The following is an 18,071-nucleotide window of genomic DNA, read 5'->3' on the forward strand; positions in this document are numbered from 1 at the left end:
CAATAGAGGTGAGGGTAAATGGACATTTGACTGCTTAGTAGATACTGGCTCCATGGAGAGCTTTATAAACTCTGTGACAGCTCTGCGGTACAACTTAAGAGTACATCTAATGAACTATTGTATTTTCCCTAGCTTCGTACTCGCACTCTGGGACAATCCAGGAGTATTGTATAGTACATTTAACTGTAAAAGGTTGGGGGGGGGGACACCTTAAAAGCGTGACCATAGAGTACTCTGGCCCACTTCCTCCAATCATGGTGCAGAACAGAAGGTGCCAAAAGCCAGACACCACATGCAATATCTTCGCCCTAAATATTGATTCCCTCCCCACTCTTTCTGAACCTGACTCCCGATAGCAAACCAATGGCTACAAAGAGGAGGTGATACAGTGTGGGGAATCATAAATTTATGAGAGCTGAGACGCAGCGGCTGCTCAAAAAATACATAATTGAGCCTAGCAACAGCCCATGGAGAGCCTAGGTAGTGGTCGTGAAAGGGGGAGAAAAGTCCTGGCTAGTGATTGACTGAAGCCAAACAATTAATTGTTTCACTTTCCTGGATGCATAACCCCTCCTTTGAATTTCATACATGGTAAATGAAATTGTGCAGTACCAGGTCTATTCAACCATTGACTTGAAAGCTGCATACTACCAGTTACCAATCTGTTCTGAGGACCACCCCTACACAGCATTTGAGGCAGATAGACGGCTCTATCAGTTCCGAAAGGTTCCTTTTGGTATCACCAATGGGGTCTTGGTCTTCCAGAGACAGATGACAAAATGGTCGATAAATATGAGTTGAAGGCCACCTTCCCTTATCTCGACAAGGTCACCATTTGTGGACATTCTCTGAAAGACCATGATGCCAACCTCCAGAGTTTTCTCCACACGACAAAGGCCCTAAACCTCACATAAAACTGTAGTAAGTGCTTGTTCTGGACTAAATGTCTGGTGATCCTGGGCTATGTGGCAGAGAATGGCATAATTGGCCCTGACCCCAATTGAATGCACCCCCTGCTAGAATTCCTGATCCTGAGGACCATGAAAGCCTTAAAGAGGTGACTGGACTTCTTAACCTACTACCTCACTACACCAATAAGGTCTGTTCCCTCTTAAAATCCACCTCCTTCCCATTATTGGCAAAAATCCAGGCGGTTTTCAACTATGTTCAGAGCTACATTGCAAAGGCCACCATGCATGCGGAGGACAAGAATGCACCCTTCCAGTTGGAAAGCGATGCCTCTGATGTAGCTCTGGCCGTGACCCTTAACCAGGTGGGCAGACAAGTTGCCCTTTCTCTCCTTCACCCTACAAGGCCATGAGCTTTGGAACCCATCAATGGAGAAAGAAGCGCAAGCCATTGTAGAGGCCATTGCGGACTGGAGGCATTACCTGGTCAGCAGAAAATTTATTCTGCCCACCAATCAGCAATCACTGGCATTTATGTTTAATAATGTAAAAAGGGGAAAAGTAAAGAATGATAAGATCGCTAGGTGGAGGTTTCAACTCTCCACCTACAATGAATCTCCAGATACCCTGTCGAGAGGAAGCTGTTCCTCTGCACACACCAGCCAGTTGTGGTCACTGCACAATGAGCTTTGCCATCCGGGCATCACTCATGGCTCATTTCATCAAGGATCGTAACCTGCCCTACTCCATTGAGGACATGAGGGAGATGACCAGGACCTGCCAGGTCTGTGCTGAGTGAACCTGATAAAGGCATCACCCCTTCGAATGACTTAGTGTTGATTTCAAGGGTCCACTCCCTTCCACCAACAGAAACATGTACTTCCTCAACATTATTGATGAGTATTCACGTTTTTCGTTCACCATCCCCTGCCCAGACATGATCACCACCACTGTCATCAGGGCCTTGCACTCTATTTTCACCCTGTTCGGTATCCCAGCTATATCCATAGTGACAGGAGCTCATCATTTATGAACGAAGAGCTACGCCAGTACCTGCTCGAAAGGGGCATTGCCTGAAGCAGGACTTGCTACAATCCCCAGAGGAATGGACAAGTTGAAAAAGAGAACATGGCTGTATGGAAGGCCTTGAAATTGGCTCTCTGACTCATGCTGGCAAGAAGTCCTACCTGCAGCGCCCCACTCCATAAGGTCGCTCCTCTGCACAGTGACCAATGTAACTCTGCACGAACTTATGCTCACATTCCAGAGGAAATCCACGTCTGGGACTATTCTCCCTGCTTGGCTAATGGCACCAGGGTCTGTCCTGCTGAGAAAGCACATGAGGAGGAGCAAGACAGACCCCCTGATCTAGAGAGTGCACCTGCTGCATGTCAATCCAATGTATGCCTATGTGGCATACCCTGATGGGAGGCAGGACACCATTTTGATAAGAGAACTGGCACCCGCCAGAATTCAAGGTCTGATGCCTCAAGTGTGCCAGGAACTACCAAGTCCCCAACTCAGGGCCCCAGAGGACACTGCTCAGGAAGTGGACCAATTCACTCCATGACCTGAGCCATCGAGACCCATTGACCCTGTAACACAGGGTGTCCAGGAAGTTCGGGAAGCTCAAAGTCCTCCAGTACTACAGCGCTCAACCAGAATTACCAGACCCCCTGATAGACTTAACGTAAATATTTGTAAAGTATTAGTTTTTTTTAATGAACGGCCTCTGTTTTTCATAATTCTGAAGGAAGGGATGAATGCAGTGAACTGAAATTCACTGTCTATATATTGTTCTGATGGCTGGTTCCTCCCTTGGCTCCACCCTCACCTCCCCCAATATAAACCCTGGTTTTCCCACCTTACCTCAGATTCATCTGAGGACTACTGTGTCTACTGGCCATTGATTGTAAGCTATTAAAAGCTATTAAAAACATGTCACAGAATTCATTCAGTCGCATTACACACTCATCCCTTCCCACCAATCGCCCATCTGGCACCTTCCCTGCAGCCACTGGAAGTGCCATACTTGTGCCTACACCTCCTTCCTTATCAGGGCCTTCCTTATCCAGGGGCTCAAACAGTCCTTTCAAGTGAAGCAATACTTCATGTGTATCCACAGGAGTTATCTATTACATCTGGTGCTCCCTTTGTGGCCTTCTCTACATCAGATAGACTGGGCGCAGACTGGAAGTTGGCTTTGCTGAGCACCTTTGCTCTGTCCACATCAGTGACAGTTATCTGCCAGTGGCCAACCACTTCATTTCTGTGCCTCACTCCCATGCTGACATGTCTGCCCATGGCCTCATGTACTAACCTACCAAAACCACCCGTAAATTTGAGAACCAACATTTTCCGTCTGGCCACTCTCCAACCAGATGGCATTAACATCTTCTTCTCTGGTTTCTGCCAACCTACTGTCCATTCTCTCTCCCTTCCCTTTGTCTTCTTTCCCCAGCTCTCAATCATCTTCTGTCTCCAATGACAGAGCCATCCCTCCTCCCTCTGCTTGCTGGTGTGCCTATTACCTCCTGCCTTTGGGATTGTGCTACTCCCCATGCCCCCCTCCCACCCCTTTGTTCTAGTATCTGCCTACATTTTTCATACATTGATGAAGGGCTCAAACCTGAAACATTGGTTATGTGTCTTTATTTTTGCAATATAAAGTACACTCTTTGACCTGCTGAGTTCCTCTAGCATTGTGTTTTTACAATTAATGCCATTTTTTGACATTTCTCAGTGCTTCATATTGAAATTACATTTAGCAAATTCCCATGGTAATTTCTGAATATAAGAAATAGAAGGAAGAGAAGACCATTAGACCCTTCAACCTGCTCTGCTATTCCATAAGATTGTTGGTGAACCTACACCTCCAATCCACCTTATGACCAGTCTGCCATTCCTCAATTCCTTAATGTCCTAAATATCTAGCAATCTATGTCTGCGATATAGTCAACAGCTAAACATCTACTGTATTTCACAAATCTTATTTTTGACATAATAACTGAAATAAATAAAGTTTACTGTGAGAGTACATTTTCTGAAGTAAAAATCAATAAGCCTAACCTGTCCGTAAAAAGTCTGGATCATTTTAAGGGCCGAATTCCTGATTTGATGCAGACTTGGTGAAGCAATGACAGACATCCTACAGCAAAGCCACAATCCATGTTTACACTGTTTCTCCCATTGGTGATGTTACTGTGAAACGTTTGCTTCATTCAATCGCAGCTGGTTGAATATATAAAAACCTACCAGCATTATGCTCATACCTTGTTGAAGTTCTCAAGCCAGAAACATTGGTTATGTATCTTTATTTTTGCTATACGAAGTATGCCGTTTGACCTGCTGAGTTTCTCCAGCATTATTTTTAGATAAATTCCATACCCTTTTCAATGGTTATTGAGTTTTAACGTTTGATGTAGCTCACCTTCAATATTATTTTGGCCTTTTTTGGCCACTTGTAGTTCACAAACATTCCAAAAGCAACAGGAATTAGGAGGCTTGCCAGGGTAATGCCTGAAGTACATAAAACATAGCTTTATTTTTTTTTAAATTAAGGATTTTAAATTAACATGGAGTTACAAAACAAACAAAATTAATGAAATATCACAGATATATACAATAAAATATCAAAACCAAACTACAAGTTGATGAACACAGAAGGAAGAATTAACACAATAACACAAAGATCAAATTCTGCACTATTGTTTATCAATTAAAAATTACACACCGTGCTGATCCTTCAAAGAAAAGTAGGAAAGAGAAAAAGAGAAAGACCCCTCCCCCGAAGGAAAAGGAAAAAAGAAAAATAAAGAGGTAATTCTCCCATATGATGTGACAAAATATATGTTTTCCAAAAGCTTTAATTACCTACAGATAAAACATTACGTGATACATCCAGACCTTACTTCCTCCCTTAAAGGATCAATGTCTTGACATAGATGTCACTAGGGATACTAGAGATAGACGTATTGGAGACTGGAGGGAGGAATCATCAAAGGTAAACCCCCGCATATCTTAAATATGGTTCCTGATTCTTAAAAACATGTAACAATTTCTGAGGTTGTAAGTAATCTTCTCCAGGGGAATGCAACTATGCATTTCTGACTTCCAGCAGGTCAGACTATGTTGCAAATCAGATTTCCAAGTAATCCCTCTGCATTTCCTGGCCACTACTAAAGCGAGTTTAACAAATTTCAAATGATATTTTGACAGCCTCATTTTAGGTCTTATATCTCCCAATTTCTCCAATAAAAACAATTCTGGCACCTGAGGGTATTGAATTCTGGTAATTTGTTCCAGGAGATTCCCCAAATCTTCCCAGAAGGACAGGTCAAATGCAAAGCGGTCCCTATATCTTGACCATATCGAAAACATAAATTGGATAATTCAGATTTCAATTTATTTAATTTTTGTGGAGTAAAGTGCAGCTGATGCAAAAAATTATATTGCACCAGCCTATACTTTACATGAACTGTATACTCATGCTGTCCTGATATAGGTCAGACCAGCAAAGTGGATCCATTTCGAGACCCAAATCTGATTCCCATCTCTCTCTCGACTTATCTAGCCCTTGCTTAGGGGCTTCAGCCTGAAGTAAGAAATATATTTTTAGATCAATTTCTTTGTGATCCCCTTTCAAACCAGATTCTCTATTTCAGTGCTCAACCTAATTTATCCCTTAAATAAGATCTTAACTGAAGATAACAGAAAAAGGATGTATTTAAAACTCCAAATTTATTCCTGATTTGTTCAAATGTCATTAATGGTCCCTGCTCAGAACAATCTTTAATATATTTGATCCCACTCTCAGACCATGTTTCTAGAATTTTATCATCAATTGTTAATGGAATTAATTTATTTTGAGCTAGGGGTGTCTTGGGTGAGAGGTCCCCTTAACACCAATTTGACCATTGAGTTTATTCCAAATTGTAATAATACGTTTAGGTAAGGGGGCCTCCTTAGCACCAGATAGTAATTTAGTATTTCATTTGTATGCAAAACTTTCTGCTATCTTCTCACCAAACTTATGCAGTTCTAGTTTTACCCAAGAAGATTTGTCTCATCCATCAAAGAGGGAGGTGACAAACTTCATTTGGGTTGCCCAATAATAATTTTTTTTAAAATCTGGGAGCTAGCTTTATTTAATTATTAATACTAAACATACTGAAATATAAGCTCCCATCTTGACAATTATAGTGTAAATCACATGCAAATTACCTATGCTGTCATAAGGGATCTGGATGAAATCTGAGTCAACCCACGATTTTGTGTAGATGAAGAGGCAAAGAGGCATCATTCCCATTCCCAGCATTGTGGAGCACGTTGTCATGCTTATGCTGAAAGAAAAAAATATTTTTGAATAAATACAGAGAGTATTTATTCAAGATTATTATCAAGATTATTATCAAGTTTATTGCAAGTACAACCCAACGAAAAGCATTAATGGGGCTCTCTGTAAAACAAGCAAATACAAATACAAACATAAAACATATACAGAAAAACAATACATGTGCAGTACAAATATTCACATATAAAAATAAATAAATATTGTTTAATAAATAGTGGAGTCTCAGAGGGTCAGATTTAGGTCTAGAAATTGATCCATTTTGTTGGTCTGACCTATATCAGGACAGCATGAGTATGAACAGTTCACTCAGCCATTCAGCAGTATCACTGTACATGGTTAAGATGCTGTTTCTCAGCCTGGTCGTTCTGGCTCCTATATCTCTTTCCCGATGGGAGTAGCTGTAAAATACTATGTGCAGGGTGGTAGGGGTCCTCAACAATTTTGCATAACCTCTTCAAACAATGATCCCAGTAGATCACATTGATGGGGTGAGGGGGAAAGAGACCCCAGTGATTCTCCCTGCTGCATTCTAGTCCTGTCGATTGACCTCCGACCCAATACTCTACAGCAACTGTACCACACTGTGATGCAGCCGGCCAGGAGACTCTCAAAGCTGCTGCAGAAAGATGATAGGATGTTAGTTTCACCTGCCTTAGTCTTCTCAGGAAAGTGCAGTCGCTGTTGCACCTTCCTGACAAGTTAGGAGATGTTGTGCATCCAGGATAGGCCATTTGCTAAGTGGGCTCTGAGGAACTTTGTGCTCTCTCTACTACAGAGTTATTAATGTGTAGTGGAGGGTGGTTGTTCATGGTCCTCCTGAAGTCCACGATCTCTTTTGTCTTTTCCATATTGTTATTTTCACACCATATCAGAGATTTTCTACCTCTTCCCTCTATTTCAACTCATCATTGTTGCTAATGAGGCCATCTACTGTTACGTCATCTGCAAACTTGAGGATAATGTTGGAGTTGGATCTGGTGATGCAGTCATAGGTCAGTAGCATGAACAATAGCGGGCTGAGCAGACAGCCCAGAGGTGCTTGATGTTATGCTGCCATCCTTGACAGACTACGGTCTTTCCATAAGGAAGTCCAGAATCCAGTTACAGCGAGGGGTGTTGAGTCCCAGTAAGACAGCTTCCCCACCAGCCTCTGGGGAATGACCACATTAAAAGCCAAACTATGAACAGCATCATAGTGTACAAGACTTTGTTCTCCAAGGGGATCAGGATATAGTTGAGAGACCAGGCTATAGGATCATCAGTGCACTGGTTTCAGCCATCAGTGGAATGAAATAGGTCAATTGTCTTTGGAAGGTGCACTTTGATGTGTTCCATCACCAGGTGTTTGAAGTATTTCATAATGGTGATATGTCAATGAGCAGACAGGTCCAAACCCATTTATTTGATTTGGATTGCTGAACTTGATTGAAAAGGTAAATGCAGTTATTAATTTCATTTTGTTTGCTTTTAGATTCACTTTTAATTTACTTTTAGAAATTGAAGGCATTTAATTGAATGTATTTGCTGTTTTGATTTTATAAAATTTTATCATTTCCATATTTATGCAATCTATTTAAACTCTTGTTACACTTCTCAGATTAACTGGACTTTAAAAACAGCTGAATAGGTCTGTGATACTGGCAAGCTGTTAAAAGGCTGCCAAGTTTTTCTGGTGTTAAGGCTCACAGGTAGAGCTTGTTTTACCATATAACAGTTTATGGCATGGAAACAGGCCATCTCAGCCCTTCAGGTTCTCTCAAACAACTCCATTAGATCCCTCCCACCTATTCTCCACCCATAATTCTCCAACCCCCTCTTATCCATGTATATATCCAGCCTCCTCTTAAATGAAAGAATCGACTCTACCTCAACTATTTCCTCCGGAAGATTATTCCATTCAGCCACCACTCTCTGAGTGAAGAAGCATCCTCTAATGTTTCTCCTAAAATTTTGCCCCCTTACCCTCAACTTGTGTCCTCTTGTTTCAACCTCCCCTGCTCTCAGGGGGAAGAGTCTACTTGCATCTAGTCTATCTATTCCCTTGACCCAATCCAGCTCACAGGATGTCTGTCAGGTCAATCGATCCCAAGGGACAGCAAAAGGGCAAAGCTTTATGATGAAAATAGGCAGCTGACAGTATCAAATACAATTTAACTCCTCAGAAAAGTGGTGCATTATAAAATGAAATTAATGTGAAATTGCATATTTATGATATTTTAATTGTTGTCAATACCTTCCAAAAAAAGACTCATGTACTGTTTAATCATTGCCAGTTTTGCAATCAACTTGGTGATTTTTGCAGCCACTTTTAAATCATTTGATTTTATTTTCATGTCAGATATAAAACATGTTGCTGATTTTCTCCATTACAGAACGAAAATGTTATTTTTTGTAAATTTGTTCTTTTGAGTTGCCACTGACTTAAAATAATATTTCATAATTATATCTAACTTTTTGTTCAAATTTACTAACAAGTCTCTAGGGTCTGATGAGGTCTATCCCAGGTTATTGAGAGAGCCAAGAGAAGAGAATGTTGGGGTCTTAAAAGAGAACTTTGCATCCTTTTTAGCCACTGTCTAAGGAGGGAAATAAGGACAACCAGGAAATTAAAGGGCAGTGACCCTTGCATCAGTGGTAAGGGAATTATTGAAGAAGATTCTTGGGTATAGGTTCCACCCACATCTGGAAAGGCATGGACTTGTTAGGGACAGTCAGCATGACTTTATGTGGAGAAGGTAATCTCTTACAAACTTGATTGAGTTTTTTGAGGAGGTGATGATGATGACTGACGAAGTAGTGGATTGGATGCTGTCTACATGAATTTTGGAAAAGCTTTTAACGAAGTCCCCCATGGTAGGCTGGTCCAGAAGATTTAAACACATGGGATCCTTGGAAATTTGGTAGATTGAAATCAAAATTTATTCAGTTTTAATTTACTTTTAGAAATTGAAGGCATTTAATTGAATGTATTTGCTGTTTTGATTTTATAAAATTTTATCTTTTCCATAATTATGCAATCTATTTAAACTCTTGTTACACTTCTCAGATTAACTGGACTTTAAAAACAGCTGAATAGGTCTGTGATACTGGCAAGAAAGGCTGCCAAGTTTTTCTGGTGTTAAGGCTCACAGGTAGAGCTTGTGACCCAATCCAGCTGGTGGAGGTGTGTTTTCTGACTGGAGATCTGTAACTAGCAGTGTTCCATATGATCAATGCTGGGAGCTCTGTTTGATATAAATGATCTGGATGAAAATGTAGGTGGGCTGATTTATGAGTTTGTAGATAACACAAAAATTGGTGGAGTTGTGGTAATTGAGAAAGGTAAATGTTTTCCATAGGATATAGATCAAATGGGTGGAGAAATTTCAGATGGAGTTTAATCTGGATGAATACAAGGTGTTGTAGTTTGGAAGGTCCATGTAAGAGGAAAGGGTACAATAAATGGCAGGACCTTGAGGAAGATTAAAGCACAGATGGATCTAGTAGAGCAAGTCCAGAACTCCCTGAAGGTGGCAACATAACTAGATATGGTGGTAAAGAAGGCAACAGGAACCTACCTTCATTGCTTGATTTTTAAAAGTTGGGAAGTCATGTTGGAGTTCTATAAAACATAGGTTAGTCCCCATTTGGAGCATTGTGTGCAGTTCTGGTTGCCACATTACAGTAAGGATGGAGAGGCTTTGGAAAGAGTGTAGAAGATGTTCACCAGGATTTGGCCTGAATTGGAGAATATTAGTTATAAAGAGAGATTAAACAAACTTCTATTGTTTCCTCTGTAGTGTTGGAGACTGATGGACAGCATAATTGTAGTCCATAACATTATGAGAGGCAGGCAGAGAGAGGGTAGATAAACAGGGTGAGAATGTCAAATAGGAGGGTATAGTTTGAACATGAGAGGCAGAAAACCTAAAGGAGATTTTTGAGGCAGTTTTTTTTTTCCACAGAGAGTGATGAGTGCATGCAATATGCTGCCAGGGAAGTAGTGAAACAGATACAATAGCAACATTTAAAAGGAATTTGGAAAGACAACAACAGTCAGAGAATGGTGTGATCATGACTGTGCAGGCAGATGCTTTGTTTAGATCAGCATCAGGGTGGCACATTATTGGAATCGAGAGATTCTGTCCTGCTTTGTATCATTTGTTCTGTGTTGATCGGGCAAATATTCAGATGAGATAAAATTCCACCTTACTGTACATTCCATCCATGGTATTATTATTTGTTGTAACTCTAAACTTCTCATTCTTGTTGCTCCATTGATTCGTGTCTCTCTTATACAATAAAGAATAATGGAAATCCTGAATGCAGCATAATCTTGAATCTGCCATTCTACATTTAGATGTATGGAAAATTGAAATTCTATCCCAATGTGTTGTCATCATGAGCTGAACAGAAAGCATTGTATTACCACAAGAATATAAGAACTTAGAGCAGGAGTAGCCAGTCAACTCATCTCACCTTCCCCACCATTCAATATGTTAGCTTCAACTCCCCTTCTGTGCCAATTCACCATAACCCTCAATTCCTCAATCTTTCATTTCTTAATACATGAGATATTCCTGGTGAAATCTCAAATAGAAGAGAAAATGTTGAAGAAAAATTGCAGGTTGATCATGACATGGAGGAACATTAGTTAATGTCTTTGGCCAAGTCTACAGTGCCCTCCATAATATTTGAGTCAAAGACATTTTTTTCTCCTTTTTTTTGTCCCTGTGCTCCACAGTTTTAAATTTGTAATCAAACAATTCATGTGTATTTAAAGTGCACATTCCAGATTTTATTCAAGGTTATGTGCATACATTTTGATTTGACCATGTAGAAGTTTTAATGTTTGGGACATTTGGCTTCTCAGGTGTTTGTGAGTCTGTTTAACTGTTTGATTACAAATTTAAAACTGTGGAGCACAGGGATAAATAAAGGAAGAAAGTATCTTTGTCCCAAAAGTTATGGAGGGCACTGTATATGAATAAAATTTGAGCAAAGATATCAGCTTAGAAAAAGATTTGTCATCAATACATTCAGCAAAAGTACATGTGGTATGTAGAAAGCAGTGGCCACAAAAATTGTGCATGTGAAATCTATTGTAGTACTGGGAAAGGATTTGGGCAGGAATTAAAGCTAGGATATGTTTTAAAAAAATAATGGAGACAATTGTTACTTGCTTCCATGACAAAACATTTGAAGGATTGTTCATTAAAGGAACTGCCCTTTTAAAGAATGTTCAATCTGCCATTCTACATTTAGATGTGTGGAAAATTGAAATTCTATCCCAATATGTTGTCATCATGAGCTGAACAGAAAACATTGTATTACCACAAGAATATAAGAACTTAGAGCAGGAGTAGCCAGTCAACTCATCTCACCTTCCCCACCATTTAATATGTTAGCTTCAACTCCCCTTCTGTGCCAATTCACCATAACCCTCAATTCCTCAATCTTTCAACTATTTATTCAGCTCTACCTTAGATATATCCAATTACCTGATCTCCATCTCCAATGGGGGCAAAGAATAAGAGATTCACTACCATCTGTGAGAAGAAATATCTAAACACCTCAATTTTAAATAACTACCTCCTGATTTTGTTGCTTTTTCCTCTTGTTTGCGATTCTCCCAGTAGTGACTAAATTGTTATCCTCCTATTCAAAATTTAGAAGGGGCTAACAGCATCTTTGCTATTAACTATTATCCTGTCAAGCTTGCTGGGAAGTCTGCTAAAGTTGATGTTGAATTGATGCAGACCTGAGTTTGGGTGTGGGTTAATTGTCAATGTTATCTCAATGTATGCATAAAAGAGATGGTGAATCCCACAGTTTATCAGCACAAATTGGTGTCTGAGTGAATTAGATCCTTTGATTAAAATAAGGAAGATTCTGATAAATAAAAAGTCCACTTTAGTGATTTTATTTTTTACTTCATCTATAAAATTGATGCAATAACCCATTCGAATTAAAGCAGTTTGTTTTATTATTTAATGAAGAATGAAACAGCTTAATGTAATCTACACCAACTTGTTAATTGCAACAAAAAATAACCTGTCTATTCCTGCAATATTCTTCATCTAGTGCAAATGTGAGTAATTCACAGTTAATACAAATGGTACTATTCTGTTGTAAGATTAGCATCAGAACTCAGTCATTCCTCAGTCATGTTGGGAGTTTCCAGCATTTTTTATTTTACTTCCCATCAGAATGGAATCATTGTGTGAAAAATTGCATAATTTGGTATAAAGCATTCATGATATGATCGTGACATCTGCATGTGTGACTTGTACATGTATGGAAATATGATCGATGGGACAGACTGATTAAGGGTTCCTTTGCTCATTTACCCTGTGAATTTAGAAAATGATGAGTTGGTAAGTTCAGCAGAAAACAAACTTGAGGTGTTTTAATCCACTTGGCTGAAAACATTTTACAATCAAACTAATTGGCATCAATTCACATTATTTTAACTATTATCAGAGTGCAACAGAAAACTCAATAGCTACCAATCATCATCTTGCAATCAATTTCAAACTTGGCAATTTCCACTGTCTTCCTCAGATGAAGCCAATCTTAATTATTTTGTTTTAATATATGAAAGCTGAAAATCACCACTAAATGTCTACATTTACATTTTGATGAAATATGCCAATCTAATAGATTAAAGCAACATAGTTAAATTTACCCGAGACACTATAATCAATAAAGCTGGTGATGTTCTCTTACCTAAGATCCATGTCTCCATCCATCCAGTAAGACATAATATTTGAGCCTGTTCCGCCAGGACAACATCCCATTATTAATACAGCAACTGCTTGAACAGGATGAATGTTGAAGGCTATTGACAGTACGAAGGCTGTGAGGGGCATTATACCAAACTGACAAAGAAAACCCACACATATACCCCACGGTCTCTTAATATGATTCCAAAGTTTCTTAATTTCAACTGTGCAGCCCATGGAAAACATAACCAAAGCCAAGAGGGTTGTCAACACAGTACTTAAAACTAAGTTTAAAAGCTGGTTAAAATTGTCAATTGGCAACAGGCAGCTGGTGTCATTACAATTAGTGGCATGTTCAGGACAGAATGAATATGTCATTGGTGGGCTTCTTATGGGCTCCATCGTCACAATTTCCCCGTCTTCTCAGATCCACAGCACTAAGTGAAGTTGTTCCAAGTCAAAAAAAATGTGAGAAAGAAATGCAGGAGCTGGGAGGAAACCTTGTCATTATATTCACCAGAAAGAGAAAGAAATGACTGTGCCTTTCCTTTTAAAATAGTTAGACTGCAATAAAAAATGCAATAAACACCTACGCATATTTTATTGGTTTGGTCATTGTAAATGTAAAGAGAAAGTGGCATCAGTGTAAGTGAGAGATGAAAATACTAATATTTTAAATATTCCAAAATATTGTGCAGGCAGTGCTAGTTAAAATGCTGCAAAGATATTTCAACAAAGATACAAAGGTTGTGGATGCTGAATGCTGGAGTATAAAACACAAAAACTGGAATGGCATTGTAGGTCAGTGTTAATGTTTCAGGTCAAAACCTTTCATCAAGATGATATTTTTATATACAAATATAGATTTTTTTAAATAGTTGCTTTACAATAGAAATACTAATTCTTTTCCTATGCCACAAAAAATCTGAAATACTTGGCAAAACACTAAGTGTACAGTAGACTGTATATTTCAGGTTAAACCATATATTAAAAATAAAATGTTAACTTGACAGACAGAATTAAACTTCAACAACTAAGCCTCACATACATTATTATCGTATTCAAAACAAGGGTTTTGAGCATTTGAGGATAGACCTCAGATTAATGATTTGTTTTTCTACAGTGCCTGAAAAATGAGGTTGAAGTGCTGAACCTAAGGCTGATTGGTGTCTGGTCCAGAAGCTTTCAACTTCTCAGCAAAAAAAAAACACTTTTTATTTCAATCATCGATTAGGTTCCTCTGAAGAATCATAAACTGACAACAGCACAGAAGGAGGACCCTCAATCCCAGCTGGTCTCACTCTCGTTTTTCCCTGTGTCCCTTCAATTTTTTTTTAAAACTACTGATTCTCCAAGTGTTTGAAAGCCATAACTGAAAACTTGACTCCTCTTTCTGTCAAGCAATTGAATTGATACTAAATATAATCTACCTAAAAAAAGGGTCTTCATCTCATCTATCTCAAATTTACTTTGGATGAAAGTTGCCTGAAATAGAATCGTCAGAGTGTCTGCCTGAGCATGTATCTGTCTAATTCTTTTTCCCTACTATTTATTCCGGCTGCTTATTCCACAGACCCACCTTCTTCCAAATGCAAAAGTTGCCTCTCAGATCCCTTTTAAATCTTTACCGACAACCAAAGCTTATGACCTCTAATATTAGGCATCCCTACTCTAGGGAAAAGAATTTCATCGTTCACTTTATCTCTACAAGGTCACCCCCTCAACCTTCAAGGAAAAATGTGCAGCCAATCCAGCCTCTCCTTGCAACTCCTACTAAATATATCTCCTCTGGAGTTCAACTCCTTCTCCAGAATGAAGAATCTCTCAGTATTTATCATTCTTATTTACTCTAGGGAGATCACTTTAATCTTGTCTAATTTTACCCTGTTACCTAAATTATTCATCCTTAGAACTATTCTAATCTCTTCTGCCCTTCTCCAAGGTCTTCACATCCTTCTAAAAGTATAGTGACCAGATTTTGATGTAATACTTTAGTTGTGACCGAAACACCAAAACCACAACAGGAAGTTTCTTCCCTGATAAACAAGTGGTCTTCTTCTATCTCACTCAAAATTTATAGAAAACAATTATGATTTTGTGCAGTAAAATTTAGATTTCAAAAAATGTATTTGCATATTTAAACAAATTGTTAAAGTAAAATGTTGCTGTAGAAGTGTTACTTGCCATACCATATTATGTCATATCATTTCATCTGCAAGAAGTAATAAATAATCAGCACTGCATTCTTACATTGCTTGATGACAATTTATCAGCTGACTTCATCTAAGTTCATTTACCCAAAGATAAAAGGACACTAAAGTAATAATGCAATACCTGACATGAGGAAATGTCCTTCAATCTGATTACAGAATCATAGAAATTTATGGTATGGAAAGTGGCCATTCACACTGTCAAAAAAGAGCACCTGGTCAATTTCCAGTTCCAGCTCTTGGGCATAGCCTAGAATTAAGGTATGGCAAGAGTTTATCAGCGTAATTTACTGAATGTTTCTGCTTTAAGAAGCAAATTTTTGAAATTCACAAGTTTTGAATTATTTTTTTCTCAAATCTCATTTAATCATTCGACAATGGAACACTAGCGCACAATACAGGCCCTTTGGCCCTCGATATGAGTTGGACTCAATGTACCCTCCTTATTAATATCTCTGCCAAAAAATATAATGCTCTCCTTTTATTCTTTGTCCTTCATATATTTTATGCACCTCAATGAAATCTCTCATCAGCCTCTACTTTTTTGAAGGAAACAAATGTAGCCTTGCTTTTAAAATACTATCATATCCTCCACTAATATGGTGTCTAGAATTGCACACAATACTTCATCTGTGATCTAATATTTGATTAATACAGATTCATTGTGACCTCTGTGCTCTATATTCTGTGTCTTAATTCATAAACCTATCTCTCTGTTCTGCTACAGGTATCTCATTTGTGAATTTCAAGACCAACCTGTCCCACTGTAAGTATCAGCACCCTATCAGTATTTTTTTTTTACTAGCCTTAATTTCCTTAAACAATCTCACAGTTCCAGATTTTTTCACATTAACATCATTTATGACTCTCCTGGTGATCAGCTCTTCATTATCTTCTTCTTGTCTGTAGATTTCTTCATTATTGATGACATAGCCAATGTTTAATTAAATCTTTCCACAATGCTGAAGAGTATGGGCTGTATGTATGCAGTATTTTAGTGGCAATCGGATCTACATGGAACTATCGAAAAGGGGAGCAGAGCAGTCTTTTTTCCCCTTGATGCTGTTCTGTTATTCATCAAAATTGTGACTGACCTGGCTAAAGATATTTTCCTGCTTATCTCCATACCCTTTATTCCTTTTGTGTTCAGAAATTTATCAATCTCTATTCTGAAAGGTATAAATGACTGAGCCTCCATAGTGATCTGAGGTGACTCATTATCCTTTCAGTGATGACATTTATTCTCATTTCAGCCATAAATGGCATATCCCTTATTTACAGATTGCAATCCCTTCAGCTTGAGGAAATATCCTCCCTGATAATGCCCATTTTGAGTCTTTTAAGAATCTTCTATGTTTCAATTAAGTCACCTTTCATTCTTTTAATCCTCAAAGTGTATGTCTAGCCTACTTAGGAACTAAGCAGTTGAATCTTTGTTGCATTCCTTCTCTATCAAGTTGGTCCCCCAAACAGGCGAATAATTGGATACAGGTGAGAGGGTAGAAGAGAAATAATCTGAGAACCTACAGGAGGAGAAGGCTAAGAAGGATAGCTCTCTGATAGGAGGAAGAAAGGAACAGGTGGGGAGTTGGACAAAGGAAGAGAGAGGAATAAGGAAAAGAGAGGGACTGAGGAAGGGAATCCACAGATGTAAAATATAAAAGTCTGCAGAAGTACTTTTTACTTCATGGCTGAAGTAAAAAAATGCTGGAGAAACTCAACAGGCCAAACATTGTCCTTGATATAGCAAAGATAAAGATGCATATGAGCCCTTCATCATCGTATAGAAGGTATATGTTCTGGTTAGAGACTGCTGGGACAGATTATAAAGTGATGTTCTTCCAATTTATAGGATGCCTCATCAAGGCAGTACATGAGGCCATGGACAATATTGTGGCAATGGTGTGTGGAATCGAATGGAAGTTTTGTTGTTTTTCTGAAATTCATATTCTACTTTGTGCCTGTTAAGAGATTATTATAATGTCAAATAGATGAGATAGGGCAGATACGTAAACCAACACTAAATCCTCAACTATAGGGAGATATCACCTGATGGTGTAGCGTCAGGTTGGAGAAACACAGCTTTCCTGAACAAAGTTTTTTAAAAGTGAAACAAAGGAAAGAGGCAGAAGTAAAGAAAAGCAATATTTAAATTAACAGAGAACACCCTAAGAAGAATAAAATTGTAAGCCTGCAAGAAGAACAACAAAAAGCAAGCCAAAACAAAGAAGAAAGGCCTATCGGGGACTGTCCAGAAAGTAGCGACCTATTCAGCGAAGTTGACAACTGAGGTGGCTCAAGACATTGTGACATCAAGCGACTTTCATCAATGGCCATAGATCCCGAAAGAAGAAGCACTTCTACATATAAAATGGGGACAGTGCTGCGAGCTGGAAGCAGATATTGACTGCTCCAGCATCAAGAAGAAAAGATGAAGAACTGGACTCCAGTGATGAAGAAGTCATTCTACAATCAGAACAAAAATAGACAGAGGAAGAAGATTTAGTTAGGAAACTGTTACAGGCTAGAAAAGGTAAAACTGTTAAGTCTTTAGATACATATCAATTGCATAAATCAATGAACGATTTAATGAAAGAAATGAAACATATTGGAGCTATGGAACTGAAATCAGAAGCTAGAACTAAACATAGAAGTAGTACTAGTAAATATGCACAAAAGATTTGATGAAATAGAAGAAAGAGTGAAAGGAACAGAATTTGAAATTGTATTAATTTTAAAAATGGAAAATATGGAAACCAACTTTACCACTGTTCAAGATCAATTGGCTCACAAAATGGATGTTTTGGAAAATTGTTGGACTAAAGAAGGGGATGAAGGAGATAATATTAAACTATTTTTATAATGATGGATTCTTCAAAGTTTTGGAGATATTGAG

General features: G+C 38.6%; 1 protein-coding gene across 1 annotated transcript in view; it reads right to left on the minus strand.

The window, feature by feature from the left end:
• slc10a2 (solute carrier family 10 member 2) overlaps positions 1 to 13,367 on the minus strand; it is a 45,732-nt gene extending 32,365 nt beyond the window's left edge. Inside the window, exons 1-3 of the mRNA XM_069890712.1 lie at positions 12,970 to 13,367; positions 6,132 to 6,250; positions 4,339 to 4,427 (exon numbers count right to left, since the gene is read on the minus strand). Coding sequence (XP_069746813.1) covers positions 4,339 to 4,427; positions 6,132 to 6,250; positions 12,970 to 13,367 — 606 coding nt within the window. The remainder of the gene's footprint in view (positions 1 to 4,338; positions 4,428 to 6,131; positions 6,251 to 12,969) is intronic.
• Between the last annotated feature and the right edge of the window lie 4,704 nt (positions 13,368 to 18,071).

Source organism: Narcine bancroftii, chromosome 7 (assembly GCF_036971445.1).
Source record: "Narcine bancroftii isolate sNarBan1 chromosome 7, sNarBan1.hap1, whole genome shotgun sequence".
NCBI classification, from domain to species: Eukaryota; Metazoa; Chordata; class Chondrichthyes; order Torpediniformes; family Narcinidae; genus Narcine; species Narcine bancroftii.